The 13606-nt window shown below is 64.0% G+C and overlaps 2 protein-coding genes across 2 annotated transcripts; both read right to left on the bottom strand.

Annotated features, from left to right (window-relative positions):
• Window positions 1–75: 75 nt before the first annotated feature.
• CCDC183 (coiled-coil domain containing 183) lies at window positions 76–8701 on the bottom strand. Its single transcript, XM_047768991.1, has 14 exons — window positions 8617–8701; window positions 7990–8111; window positions 7470–7547; window positions 6890–7057; window positions 6602–6706; window positions 3949–4071; window positions 2861–2986; window positions 2716–2770; window positions 2115–2215; window positions 1330–1490; window positions 945–1113; window positions 752–862; window positions 582–678; window positions 76–263 (listed from the first exon to the last, which is right to left on the bottom strand). Exons 1-14 carry the CDS (start codon window positions 8684–8686, stop codon window positions 148–150), a joined length of 1602 nt encoding a protein of 533 aa, XP_047624947.1. The 5' UTR covers window positions 8687–8701; the 3' UTR covers window positions 76–147.
• A 2788-nt stretch (window positions 8702–11489) lies between these two features.
• On the bottom strand, window positions 11490–13389 carry TMEM141 (transmembrane protein 141). Its single transcript, XM_047768984.1, has 5 exons — window positions 13296–13389; window positions 12943–13009; window positions 12653–12736; window positions 12304–12411; window positions 11490–11908 (listed from the first exon to the last, which is right to left on the bottom strand). Exons 1-5 carry the CDS (start codon window positions 13347–13349, stop codon window positions 11847–11849), a joined length of 375 nt encoding a protein of 124 aa, XP_047624940.1. The 5' UTR covers window positions 13350–13389; the 3' UTR covers window positions 11490–11846.
• Window positions 13390–13606: the final 217 nt, after the last annotated feature.

The following is a 13606-nucleotide window of genomic DNA, read 5'->3' as shown; positions in this document are numbered from 1 at the left end:
ACACCCGACCCCCTGCTTCCCCGCTGTCTTCCCAACGCGAGGCCCCACATCGGCGTGCCCCCAGGGGCCCCCGCAGTCCTGGAAAAATGTTTATTTGTATAATCAAAGCCAGAATGGGGCGGGCGGGGCGGGTTCCTCCTCTTCCGGTCACTTCTTCTTCTTGGCCACCTTGAGTTTGCCCTCGATCAGGCGCTGGCCCTGCCTCTTGATCTCGGCCCGCGAGGGCACGTAGCTGTGGTCCACGTCGGCGAACTGGAAGGTCTCTGCAAAGGAGGGCGGGGAGGGCAGCCACTCCCGCGGCCCCTCTGCCTGGCGTGGCTTATTCCCGCCTGTCTCCTGACGTCCGTGTGGCCCAGGCCCACATATCGATGTGAATTTCTTCCTTTCTGTGCCCCTGATGCTCCCGCATTCGGGGTCTCACACAGCCCAGGGCTCACCCAACTCACCCAGAGCCCACACCTAACCCTCCAGGCAGCTCTGGTCAAGCGGGGCCAGCGCCTCCCCAGCCTCTGCCTCTGCACAGCTCAGACCAGTACCCCCCGACCTCTCATCCCTGCTTCCAGGTCCTGGCCCCCTGGTACCTATGACGTCCTCCTCCAGGTCCTCAAAGCCGATCCTGGTGTTCTGCTTCTCCTTCAGGGTGGAGGCCTCCAGGACGTCCCTCACCTTCGTGTCGACCTGCAGACACAGGGACTGTCAGCTCCGCGGGAGCCTGCGTCGCGTGGGCACCCCGCCCGCGGCCCAGGGCTACCTCCTCCGTCCTGGACAGCGCCTGCACACCGTCGGCCAGGTGCAGCAGCTTCCGCTCGCAGTACGCCAGCTTGCCGGACACATCGAGGGCATCGGAGGGCAGCGCTTCTTTCTGCAGCGGGGAGGAGTGACGGGTCTCCCTCTGCCCCCACCCAGGGACTCTGTGTAGGGGCTACTCCCAGCTCCGCCGGTACCTGGGCCGTGGGCAGGGGGATGCCAATCAGGCGGATGTAGAGGTTGTCGATGCCGGTCTGGAGGGTCAGCAGCAGCTTCTGGCTCTTGGTCATGGTGGCGTGGGCCAGCTGCAGCCTGGCTTCCTCCGCCTTCAGCATGTCCATTATTTTCTTCTCAGCGGACTTAAAGCTGGTGAGGGGGAAGGGAGGGAGGTGGAGGCCCTCCAGGCAAGGCCAGTGCCATGCTCCGGGGGCTCGAGTACTCAGATGCGGGCACCTAGAGCCCATTTGCTGTGCTTCCACGGCCGGTCTGCAGAGCACTCCCGGGCCCCACGGAAGCGGGCCCGCTGAGCCCGGTGCCACCCGCGGGGCTGTTGGTGAGGAGAATGGCAGGGGCCGGCAGTACCTGACGGAGCCGGGCACCTGGTGGAACTTCAGCATCGCCTCCTCCACCTCCAGTTTCTTCATCAAGGCCTTCAGCTGTGCCCGCCTCTCCTCGCAGTCCTCCATCTGCAGCTGCAGGTTCTCCTCCGTGTTCCTCTGAGCCAGGAACCGGCCAGTGATGTCCTGGTGGGGCCCGCGAGGGGGGGAGGAGCAGTGAGCCCGGAGGGGGCTGCTTCTGCTGGGCCCCTCCCGGTGGTCAGTGAGGCTGACCGTGCCCGGGCACTGAGGGCCTGCGAGGCCAGCCGTCGGGGGAGCCCTCTGTGGGTGTCATTGCACATAATCCTCAGGACAGACAGAGGGGGGCAGGGGACCTCAAGGAGGAGACAGAGGAACCCCCGGGGAGAGACCACGGGGCTTTGAGGCGCTTGTCCAAAGGTGGACAAGCTTATGTCAGGACCACGGACAGGAGCTCAGGGCTCACTAAAAATAAACTCAGAGCGGATTAAAATAAAAGGGGGGCAAGGGGGCAGCTGCTCATTATGAGGCGCCAGTTCGGGAAAGGGAAGGTGTTGGAGGGGAGGCCATCTCCTTCCCACAGGCTCTGTGCGGCCCCTGGAACACAGGAAGGATTTGCCCCACTGGGTCCGGGGACAGCCCTCTGCTCTGAGCGCAGGGGGCCGCCGCTTGGTGTGTCCCTTCATGGAGAAGGTTCTGTAGACCCTGGCCCAGGTCAGCAGGGGCAGGGCCCCGTCCATCCTCCCGCCCCCCCGCCCCCCGCCCCGGGGGGGGAGTGCCGGCGAGCAGTACCCAGAGGTGGGAGCAGTGCACGGCCGCCTTGACTCTCTCCACCAAGGCCATCACGTCCGTCTGGTATTTGACAGCAGCCTTGGAGCTGTCTCTCTTCCTCACTGGGCACAGCAGGGGGGAAGGATGGCCAGCACGCCACGGTGGCATGGGAGCTCTGCACCGGGCTGTCCATGCCCCCTATGTCATCAGGGGAGGCCACCCAGGAGCGGGGTACCCATCAGAGTCGCCTTCGCCTTAACTGGCTCCCTCTTGAGCCAGCCCTCGAGGGACGCCTGCCCGAGGCAGCTCCATCCAGAGGAGACCAGAAGCGGCCTGCCCGGCACAGTGGGGCTTAGTCGCTTCCCAGAGGCGGCTCAGGGGTGCCAGCGGCATCGCCTCCAAGTGCATTTTACAGCTGGGAAGCCGGGGACTCAACCACTCTTGGTAGCAGCTCCTTGCAGCTGGGGCTGTGGCCCTGGGTGCTCCCCTGTGGGGGTCCGGCCAGGGCGGGGCTGGGCTCCCCTGTCTCCCGCACCCCACCCCGGCTGCCACAGGTTACACCTGGCCTCACGGTGGCCATTCCCTGGGAGCCTGGCCAGGGTGGCCAGAGCTGAGCACTCACCTTTCAGAGTTTCTGGACCCATCAGGTTGGAGGAGAAGTCCAAGTCCCGGCGGCCCTGCGGCGGGAGGAGGTAAAGGCCTCCTCCCCCCCGGGGGGGGGGGGGGACGCTGCTGGGGCTGGGGGGGGCCAGCGTGGCGGGACTCACCCGGCGGGACCTCTCGCTGGTCTCCTTCGTGTGGAGCTTGTCTATCAGCCTCTTCTGCTGGATCAGCCGGTTCTCCCGCGCCCGGCGCTCCTCCATGAAGGTGGCTTCTCCTTGCCTCATGTTCGTCTGTGGACACAGGGAGGGGCTTGGGGGTCTGTCCCACTGGAGCCACGGGGAGGGCTATCCCGTGTCCCTTTCCGTCCCCTGCTCCCTGCCCTCCTGGGGAAGCCCCCTCCCAGCCGCACCCCCCCCCTCCCTTGTGTGACACTCCTTTGCCCGGGGGCACCTGGCTGCCGCCACAGCTCTGGGCACTGACTGGGAGCGGTCCCCGGGTCCTCCACTGCCTCTGCCAGCTCTGCTTAGAATGCACCGAGCTGGATTCCAGGTGTCTAACGCAAACTCCGATTCCCCCGAACCTCCACTGTTCTAGCATGTGTTGCTCCGGTGGCAAAGTCCATCGGCTGCTTACGCATCCCGGACACGGCGCTTTCCCGACTGTCACGTCGCCCTCGTGCCCCGCCTCACGTGGTGAGCTCGTAAAGGCCTCTCTGCTCTGTCCAGGTTGGGCCACCCAGCCCCACCCTGGTCTGGCCCAAGGGACCAGCGTCTTGGCCCTGGTCCCTTCCAGTCTCTGCAGCCAGAGCGCCCCCCTTTGGAAACACGAATCCCAATCCCATTTCCCCTCCAACTCCTGCCAGGTCGGGGGGGGGGGGGGGGCGGCATCTCAGCCCCGCCAGCTGCTGCCCGCATGGCCTCCAGCCCCTCATGCCTCCTTTTGGCCCCCAAGACGGTCTTGTCCAGTCTCCAGAACCTGCTCCTGCGCTGCCTCCGTGAGCAGGTCAGCAGGGCAGGATGGCCTTGCTTCATGAGGATGGAGCATGCCTGCCTTGCAGGGGCCTTGGCGCAGGTGGCACCTGACCTGGCCAGGCCGGTTCTCTGCCTGCCACGTCTCCCTCATGGCTTCTGCCCAGGTTCGCAGGGTGTGGGGAGAGCAGGCTGGCAGGGCAGACGCTGGGTTCCTCTGGTGACCACAGCTGGTGCGGGCATAGGGTATCCTGACAGGCCCCGGGAAGCCGTGTGGGGCTCACCTTGACCTCATCCGTGATCAGCACAGCGTCCTGCGACAGGACCGTCATGTCAGACACTTCCGTGCGGTAGTCAGCCACGAGCCTCTGCAGCTTGTCCAGCTCGGGGGGGTATTCTGCCAGCTTCTGCATCAGAAGGTTCGAGGGCAGGTGGGCACAGAGCCTGAGGGTCCAGGGCTACAGGCCAACCAGGTGCTCCCCCGTCCAAGTCAGCCTCCCAGCCCCTCCCTGGATCTCTTGTGACCCCTCCAGAGTGGACCACGCTGTGCGAGCACAGAGGACAAACACGGCCTGGCCTGTGGCCCCAGCTGGGCACAGAGCCGGCGAAAGGCCGTCTTCTGTGAGGGAGACAGTGTCTTCCTGGTAGGCCCACTGCCCAGGGCCGGAGCCCAGAGATGCTTCCAGAGAGGTGGTCACGGGATGTTCCACTGTGTGAGAGGTGACTCTGAAACGCCAGGAGGCTGGCTGCTGTTGGAAGTGAAGCAGAGGGGCCTGAGACACGGGTCTGGGGTCAGAGGCTCGGGGCTCAAGGCCAAGGCTAACCTGAGCAGCCAGTGCGGGCTCTTGGGAAAGCCGCTTGACCTGAGTTTCCCCGTGTGGAAAAGGGTAGTAAGGGCTCTTTCAGCAGCTTGCTGTCGGGGGTGGGGGGGGGAGGGCGAGAAGGTGTAACCATGTGTGACTCAGCAGGGGGTCAGGTTTCTAAATGCCAAGATCCCTTGACTTTTAGTATTTCCTTGATAGTAACTACCACGGAGAATCTTCACTTTTTTTTTTTTTCATGCAGATGACCATGGGAGGTGTTTAGTTTTGTTTTTTGGCTGCATCTGTGGCCTAGGGAAGTTCCTGGGCCAGGGGTCAAAGCCTTGCTGCTGCAGACAACCCGGGATCCTTAACCCCCTGTGCCACCGTGGGAATGCATATGTTCTGAAAAGACAAGGTACCACCAGGGGACACAATACATCCAGGTGAAGGAGGGGCTGGACCCCGGAGCGAGCGGGCGAGGGAAGGGGTGTGTGTGGGGGGGCCAGGAAGCACAGGGAGAGGCTGGAGGACCGAGCTGTGTGCTGCCAGGCTCTGGGGGCTCCGGGCAGTATCCGGGGGCCATGACCTCAGCTGGAAAGCGCTCAGGGCCCACCCAGCCCATTGCGCTCTCCCCCAAACACCTTTCCACTGTCCCTGTCACCGTCCTCGTCGCACTGCCCTCCAGATCCCCCCTCCCCCAGGTTCAAGACGGAGGAGTCTTGGGGGGGCTTCCCTCACACGCCCTGCCCCACCTGCCAGGCTGCTCCTCTCAGCACCACCCCCCCCCCCCCCCGCCACCATCCACCTGTCCTCCTCCTCCCTCTCTGCCAACCCCCTGGCCTGTGGCAGGAGTTTGTGCTGTGCTGTGACCAGGCCACAGGGGGTGGGGGTGGGGCCTCACAACAGGGCTCGTGGCCCCTAGGGGCCTCCCCGAGCCTCCTCTGCAGGGAGCAGGCGGCTGGCATGGAGGATGGCAAGCCAAGGTTACTGGCCTGCCCAGAGGCCGCTCACCCTGGACGATGTGTCAGGGCACTTTCGGAAGGTGCAGGACCGTCTCTCACCCCCAGAAGCCCAGCCATGGAAAACCCCGCAGCAAAATACAAACACCAGACTATCAAACACCCACACGATTCCCATTCGGCACATGATACACCTTTCGGGAGTAGCAAGTACTTTTTTCTTTTTCAACACTTTCTTTTTTTCGTCTTTTCATCTTTTCTAGGGCCGCACCCACGGCATATGGAGGTTCCCAGGCTAGGGGTCTAATCGGAGCTGTAGCCACCGGCCTACGCCAGAGCCACAGCAAAGCGGGATCCAAGCCATGTCTGCAACCTTCACCACAGCTCACAGCAACGCTGGATCCTTAACCCACTGAGCAAGGCCAGGGATCAAACCCATAACCTCATGGTTCCTAGTCAGATTTGTTAACCACTGAGCCACGACGAGAACTCCACTTTTTTTTTTTTTTTTTTTTTAGGGCCGCAAATGCAGTATATAGAAGTTCCCAGGCTCGGGGTCGAATTGGAGCTGTAGCTGTGTCACAGCCACAGCCACAGCCCCGCCAGATCCAAGCCTCATCTGCAACCTACACCACAGCTCACAGCAATGCCAGATCCTTAACCCACTGAGCGAGGCCAAGGATAGAACCTGCGTCCTCATTAGATACGAGTCCAGTTCATTACCACTGAGCCACCACGGGAACTCCCACAAATAAATTCTGGAAAGGATAGTTCCCACCTACAAAGTGCTGATGCTCAGCTGGTGCCCAGAGCAGAGCTCTGGCTTTTTTTTTTTTTTCTTTTTAGGGCTGCACCTGAAGCATATGGAGGTCCCCAGGCTAGGGGTCCTGTTGGAGTTACAGCCGCTGGCCTACGCCACAGCCGCAGCGATGCAGGATCCGAGCTGTGTCTGTGGCCTACACCGCAGCTTATGGCAACGCTGGATCCTTAACCCACTGAGCAAGGCCAGGGATCGAACCCACAGCCTCATGGTTCCTAGTCGTTTCCACTGTGCCGCAAAGGAAACTCCAGGGCTCTGTCTTTTGCCAGGTCTCCCGGCCTGGAGGGCCCAGCCCTGCGCCCAGGTGGGCCCTCCAGGCTGAGCTGGGCTCCCTGCGGGGCGGAGGCAGGCTCACTTTTTTCAGGTAATCCAGCAGGTCCGCGTACAGCAGGTGGATGTTCTGGCCTGTGGTGATCTTGACCATCGTTTTTTCTATGTTGTTCTCCAGCTGGCGGATGACCTGGGAGTGGCGGGAGGGCACATCGAGAGTGGTAGGGGACGGGCCACCGGGGGCTCAGAGGCCGGCGGCGACGGGGCTGGGCTTTCCCCGAACCCCGCCCCTCCCGCGTGGCCCCGCCCCGCCAGGGGCCCCGCCCCTCCCCCTGCGCCACCCTCGCGGCCCCGCCCCTCTGGCCGCCGCCACCTGCCGCAGGCGCAGTTCCTCCTTGGTGGCCTCGGGCTGGCTCTGCAGGCTGGCCAGCTGCAGCTGCATGCTCTCCAGCTTCTGCCCGCGCCGCCGCATCAGGTGCATCAGCGCGTTGTGCACGTTCACGCGGTCGAAGACGTACTTGCGGAGCTTCTCCCGCGCCACCTGGGTCGGGGAGGGCACGGCCCGCGCTTGGGTGCGCAGGGGCCGCAGGGCCCCCCTGAGCGGGAGGGTGGGGGTGGGGTGGGGGTGCGGCGGTGGCAACCCCCCAGGGACCCCAGGGCTGGGAACTCGCTCGGCTCCCCACCGGCCCCGCATCGCAGTTGATTTGTTGTTTTTGTTTTTTTAGGGCTGCACCAGGCTAGGGGCCCAATCGGAGCTGCAGCTGCCGGGCTACACCACAGCCACAGCCACGCGGGATCCCCGACCCACTGAGCGAGGGCAGGGACAGAACCACATTCTCATGGACTCTAGTTAGATTCCTTCCGCCGAGCCGCATGGGGAACTCCCCCACATGGGTAGTTTAGTGGGGGGCACTGGCTGGGTGGGCCTGAGGGGGTCCCTGCTGCTGCCTTACCTCCATGGTGCAACGGCCGTGCGCCAGCCTCATGGGCTGGTCCTTCCCGCAGGCCTTGGAGATGGTCTGTTGGTCATGCTGCAGAGCGGCGGCGGCTGAGCTGCGGGCCCGGCCTCTCTGGGACCCCTGGCGTCTAGCCCCTCTAGGCAATCTGCCAGGGGCTGCTCTGCTCTGTGCCAGCCCGGCCACAAGACCCCAGCTCCTGGGGCTACAGGGGCAGAGTGATACAGGACCCCATCCCGGCCATCCCTGCTCAGATGCCAGGGAGGTCCGGAGAAGAGGGTCGTGGTTTACCCTACGTAGACGCTGCTGCGGGGGTTACCCAGGAAGGGGATGCCCGTCGGGCCCCTGGCCCTGCCCTCTGAGGGGGTGGTTGGGAAACTGACCCCCCCCCCCAGAAAGGCTGAGTTCAGCGTGGGGAAAAAAGGAGGTGCCTGCTGGCCACCGATGTGGGGGTGTTGTTTCAGCACGCCCCCCGCCCCCCAGCCATCAGGGACCAGGGAGGGGCGCCCTTGCCCACCTTCTTGGCCAGAGCCCAGTCCTGGGACCTGAGGTGGATGCTGCTGCGCAGGGCTGTCATCGTCGCCTTGTTCTTGGCCGTCTTCTCCTTCACCAGCTGCATCTGCAGCGCCCGGCACTGCTCTGGGGGCAGGCGGAGGAACAGGCAGACAGCATGGGGGCCACGGGCCAAGCTGGGGCCCCCAGGTGGGCGGAGCTCCGCAGCAGTGAGCCAAGGGGAGGGCTGAGCTCGCTGCCCCCAAGGCCAGGGTCCTTCCCGCCCCGGCATGGGGGCCAGGCTGCCCTGCTCCGCTGTGCTCATCCGACAGCTCGCAGTGGACAGCAGGGCTGGGCAGGGGTGGGTGAGGAGCAGCCGGGGATGGGAGTCCTGGCCTCGCTTCTGAATCCTCTGGTCCCAAAAGCAGGTAGATCCCCTCCTGTCCCCTGTGGCTTGGGGCGCCTCACAAGTCTTCTGGAAGCCCCCAGCGTCTCTCCCCCACCCCCGGCCTGGCACAGCCTTGGATCCCTTCTCCCTGCTCCGCTGGGGGGTGAGCAGTGTGTGGTCACCGGCCCCTAGGCCCTGGACTGTCCCTGGGTTAAGAGCCAAAGTCCTGCACCCTGCGCTGTGGGGCCCCCGCGGCAGGCTCACCCTGGAGCCCGGTGATGGTCTTCAGCTCCTGGAGCTGCTCCTCCGTGCTTGCCTCCTTGCGAGTCTTCATGGCCCCGGGGTCCCCCAGGGGCCCTCCACACCCCGCCCTCTCTATGCTGGGCCTGCCCCGCAGAACCGCCGGCCCGACTGTCCCCGGAATCTCAGCCCATTGTGACCGGCGCCAAGGTTCTTGATGCCCAGGGAACCCAGGAATTCCCGCCCACCCCCACGAGGCCACCCCCTGCCGCTGGCCAGACTCGGGGCTGTCCCCTGGACACGAGCCCTGCGGCTGCTCTCTGCTCAGGAGTGCTGCCCCAGTCAAGGCTGCTTTCTTCTCCAGGGAGGTGACACGGGTGGCCTGGCCCTGCAGCCCACACCAGCGCCCCGGCTCCTTCCCCACCCCTCCCTACCCTCAGGCCACCCTCCTCGAGCCTCCTAAAACTTCCCACCTCTCATTGCCTATGCAGCTTCCGTTCCGTTACCCCCCACCCCAAGTTCAAACACCTCACCCTGTGACCTGGCTCCCGAGAGCCCCAGCCTTGGCCCTCACTGCCCCATTCCCCCTGCCCGGCCTTCCTCTCCACCTCCAGCTCCCTGGGGGATTCCTAGGTCTAGCTTAGATGTCACTTACTCCAGGGGTCAGTCCCCTGCCTCTGCACCCCAAGCCCAAGCTTCCCTTAAGCCATTCCAGCACCGGACATCCTGGAATTCGCAGGTGCACACCGAAGGGGCGACTTTTCCCAACCTGCATGAGTTTGCTGGGGCCGCCGTGACAAAGTACCGCAGACCCGGCAGCTCGCACAGCAGAAATTTATTGCTGCATCCTGGAGGCTGGAGGTCTGAGATCCGCAGGGCTGGTTTCTCCTGAGGCCTCTCCCTGGGCTCGCGGCCAGCCGCCTTCTCCCTGCGTCCTCGCGGGGCCTCCCCGGTTGTCACCTGCACCCTAATCCCCTCCTCCTATGAGCCCGCATCCCGCTGCATGCGGGCCAGCCCCATAGTGGCTGCATCACCCTGTAAAGGCCCTGTCTCCAAATGCAGCCCCGTTCTGAGGTCCTGGGGGTTCCGGCTGCAAATTGAATGCGGGGAGAACACAGTTCCGCTCAGCGATGGCGCTCACAGCGCGTCACAGCACCCGTCGTTCTCTGACCCACCACACGGATCCTTCACCTTTCTGGTCACTCCCAGTTGTAGTTTTTTTGGGTTTTTTTTTTTTTTTGTCTTTTTAGGGCAGAACCCGCGGCATATGGAAATTCCCAGGCGAGGGGTTGAATCGGAGCTAAAGTTGCTGGTCTATGCCACAGCCAGAGCAGTGCCAGATCCGAGCCACATTTATGAGCTACACTGTAGCTCATGGGAACGCTGGATCCTTATCGCACTGAGCAAGGCCAGGGATTGAACCTGTGTCCTCATGGACACGAGTTGAGCCACAGCAGGAACCCCTAGTCACTCTCAGTTTTTAAAAAATGAATTCAGTCTCATCCTGAAACTCCAAATTCACCCGCTGCCCTCCCTCTGAGCCCAGGCCTTACCTTGGGGTTGCAAGGAGCTGCCATGGGCGCAGTCTGCTCCCCTGATACCCCTCCTTCCTCCCAGGGTGGGAGGCAGGGCCAGTCCCCCGTGTGGTTCTCCTTTCCTCAGACACAGAACCCTTGAACTTGAGCGGGGCTCTGGGCTGCCCTCCTAGAAACCTTTGGGCTGTGTCGCATGTGACTTAGTTCTAGCCAATGGAGCGACACAGAAGCAGTGGGTGAACAGCCCTCCTGCTCCCCCTTTCTCCTTCCTGCCGATGGGGATGAAGACCCAATGGCTGGAGCTGGTGCAGCTATCTGGGACCATGAGGTGGGTTTGGAGCAGAGACCATTAGACGCTGGAACGAGGTAAAAGGAGCCCAAGTCCCTGACTCCCCGTCAGCCCCAGACCACCGGTCTGGGCCTTTACATGAGAGGAAACAGGACCTAGGGCTCGTTTATGCCGGTTACCTTGGGCTTCCTGTCATTTAGCTACTGGCCGTCCCTGAGCAGAGTCCCTGGCACACGGTAAATGTTCTTCGAAATGACTGGCTAGGCCAAGAGCCCCGGGGACCGAGCTGGGTCTGGAGCAGCGTGGCCTGGCGTTGGTGCCTTCGGCATCACGGGGAAGGGGGCTGTGAAGGACATGGATTTGCCCGGGTTGTATGTAATCTCTGCCTCCTCCAACGGGGGGCTGGGGGAGGTGGGTAGCCTTGCCCACTCGGGAGCCCTCCTCCATGTGGACGGAGCTCCGGGAAGCTGGCTTCACCCCCGCCACCCCTCACTTCTTCCCAGAGAGACGTGACTTAATTTCACGGGTGTGTTTGGAATGACAGGCAGGTGGGCACAGCCACCTCCTGTCCCTAGTCTCTTGGGAGTCGGGGGCTGACTGGCTGCACACCGTCTGCTCTGCTCCTCCGTGCCAAGGCGTACGGAAGCAGACCCCCACCTGGGGAAGCAGACCCCCGCCTAGGGAAGCAGGCTCCCGCCTGGAGAGGCCTCGTGCTCTTATGGGGCCCACAGGGCTGGCAGGAGTGTCTGATTCCGCGGCTTAGTGTTGGGAACTGCCCTGGCACCTCCTCTGATCAGCTGCATTTATCTCTCATCTTCTTACCACTCTGATTTGTTTCCCAGCAGCTTTAGGACTCAGGTGGGAGGAGGTCCTGCTGTGGTGCAGTGGGTTAAGAATCCAACTGCATCAGCTCCAGCCACTGCAGACATGCGGGCTCAATCCCCAGACCAGGGCAGTGGTTAAAGGACCTGGCATTGCTGGGGCGTAAGTCGCAGCCACAGCTGGATTCAACCCCTGGCCTGGGAACTACCATACGCTGAGGCACAGCCATTAAAAGAAAAGAAGAACTCGGGTGGGAAAAAGGGCAAGGTGTTTATTAGTCCACAACGCCAGCAGCCACTGTCGCCTGGGATTGGTAGGGGGGCGCAGGGGCCGGAAAGGGAGCGTCAGGCGCAGGGAGCACAGGAGCCCCACTGTGAGCCCCAGAGCTGCTGCTGCCAAAGAGCGTGAGACAGCCTGATCCACCTGCGCCAGCTCTGTGTCCACGGGTTTTTGTTGCCCAGCAGGCCAGCCGCCCAGGCGCAGCACCTCTTGGTCTGACCTCCTGGGCAGCCAGGCTGGGCAGGAGCATGTGTGCAGGGGACAGGGCTGGGGTACCTTCAGGTGTGCGGAGGGCCAGCCTGGGGTGCACAGGTGCTGAGGGCTATGTTCTAGAACTCTCCAGCCCCATGTCTTCTGTGCCCCCGGCTGGAGCTCTCCTGGTCATGCTGATCTGTAGGAGGCAAAAGGGGGCAGCTGGAACCCCACCGCAGAGCTGCTCCTGGCCCATTTTACTGGGGCAAAAACTGAGGCCTGTGACAGGAGCCATGCAGGCAGTGAAGGGGCAGCCTGAGATGAAGCAGCTTGGTGTCTGATGTGGGGCCTGTCAATCCAGCTCTTGTTGGGGTGCCCGTGCTCCTCCCCTGGCACCCCCCACTCCCGGGCCGCCCTCCCCCTCCTGGGTCTGCCTCCAGCACACAGGGTTCTGGAAAGCCTTTCTGCTGCGGGCCGTCTCCCTCCCCCACACCAATGGGCATGATGAGGGCACAGGCCTCCAGCCTCCCCCTTGCCTAAAACTCTGGGCACGGGGGCCTCAGTTCCGCTTCCCGCTGCCCCCAGGACCCTCACCTGTGCCCACATCTTTGGGGAGCTTCCCGGTCTCCAGAAAGAGCCAGAGGTTGCTGCATTTCTGCGACTCCACGCGGGTCACCCAGTAGCTGGCCACTGAGCCTGCGACTGGGGGGTGGGGGGCAGGGGCCAGTGGGCTGGGGGGCCTGGCCTGGGCACAGGGTTCTTTTGGGCAGGTGATGGTGGGGGTCTAGGCGGGCTCCCATGGAGAACTGCAGCCCCATTCCAGGAGGCAGGGGTGTCCAGAGCCACCGACCCCCACCCTTAGTGGGAACCCACTTCTGCAGAAGAGCCAGTGGCCACTGGGTGCATTTCAGGGGCCCCAGGGCACCAGCCCTGCGATACCCACCCACGGCCACCAGCAGGTTCCACTGAAGGGGGTATGGAAACTTCTTCTGAACGAGCATCTGCAGGCCGAAGGTCGCACCGGTGCCTGCCAAGAGCCGTGGTTCCCATTAGCCAGCCTGTCCACAGGGCTGCGCAGGGGACACCATGGACACAGCCCTAGTGCCTGCCCTTGGCACCTGCCCGGCCCCGGCACATGCGGACTGGCGACCTGGCGCCACCTGCTGGGGAGTCAGGGTAAGACAGGAGCGAGGTCTCTTCACACCCCAGGACAGACATCTGGACCCAGCCTACCTGTGACAAAGGTGAAAATGCCCTTCAGGAAGGCGTTGGACTGGCACGCGGCATACTCCCCTAGTCCCTGGGGTGGGGGAGGGGGTTGAAGCTCAGTTCCCCGTCCCTTCTGTCCCTCCTTTGGGCACACTCGGGCCGTGGAGGAGGGGCCCACGCCATCGTGAGCCGAAGGAGCTTGGACTCACCCCACCTGCCCCCATGCCCACCCGCGACGCCTCGATCTCCACAGCAAGAGGGTCCCCCCTCCCTCTATCCCTCTTCTCTTCCCTGATGAAGGCGCTCCCGTCGAGGCCCCGCCGCGCTCGGGTCTGCTTCTGAGGCCCGGGGCCCGCGTCCCCAGCCGGCCTTCTCACCGGGTGCTTGTCGGCCACGGCGTCGTCCACCCGCGACAGGCCCAGGTTCACCATGGCTGGCGGGGCCGAGCTCGACCGGGCGGGGGGCGGGGCCTGGAGGGGGCGGGCCTGCGCCGTAGGGGGCGGGGCAGGACGGAATGGGCGGGCCTGCGCCGGAAGGGCGGGGCAGGACGGAATGGGCGGGGCAGGACGGAATGGGCGGGGCCGGGCGGGCGGGCCTGCGCCGGAGGGGAGGGGGCGCAGCCGGCCGCTCTCCCCTTCCCCGCGGGGAAGCTGGGCGGCGGCGCGAACGCGGGCTCCGGGCGCGGGCG

Source organism: Phacochoerus africanus, chromosome 2 (genome assembly GCF_016906955.1).
Source record: "Phacochoerus africanus isolate WHEZ1 chromosome 2, ROS_Pafr_v1, whole genome shotgun sequence".
Lineage (NCBI taxonomy): Eukaryota > Metazoa > Chordata > Mammalia > Artiodactyla > Suidae > Phacochoerus > Phacochoerus africanus.
This window is presented reverse-complemented; position numbering and strand designations above follow the sequence as displayed.

Bases quoted from the DNA above. Each gene is read 5' to 3' on its own strand.
- TMEM141 (XM_047768984.1), bottom strand. From the start codon at position 13,349: ATGGTGAACCTGGGCCTGTCGCGGGTGGACGACGCCGTGGCCGACAAG. The intron at 12,737-12,942 runs GTAGGCTGGGTC...GGCTCTTGGCAG, and splicing joins CATTTTCACCTTTGTCACAG to GCACCGGTGCGACCTTCGGC. The intron at 11,909-12,303 runs GTGAGGGTCCTG...TGCCTCCTACAG, and splicing joins CCCCAAAGATGTGGGCACAG to ATCAGCATGACCAGGAGAGC.
- CCDC183 (XM_047768991.1), bottom strand. From the start codon at position 8,686: ATGAAGACTCGCAAGGAGGCAAGCACGGAGGAGCAGCTCCAGGAGCTG. The intron at 7,548-7,989 runs GTGGGCAAGGGC...GCCGCTCTGCAG, and splicing joins ACTGGGCTCTGGCCAAGAAG to CATGACCAACAGACCATCTC. The intron at 6,707-6,889 runs GTGGCGGCGGCC...CGCCACTCCCAG, and splicing joins AGGAACTGCGCCTGCGGCAG to GTCATCCGCCAGCTGGAGAA.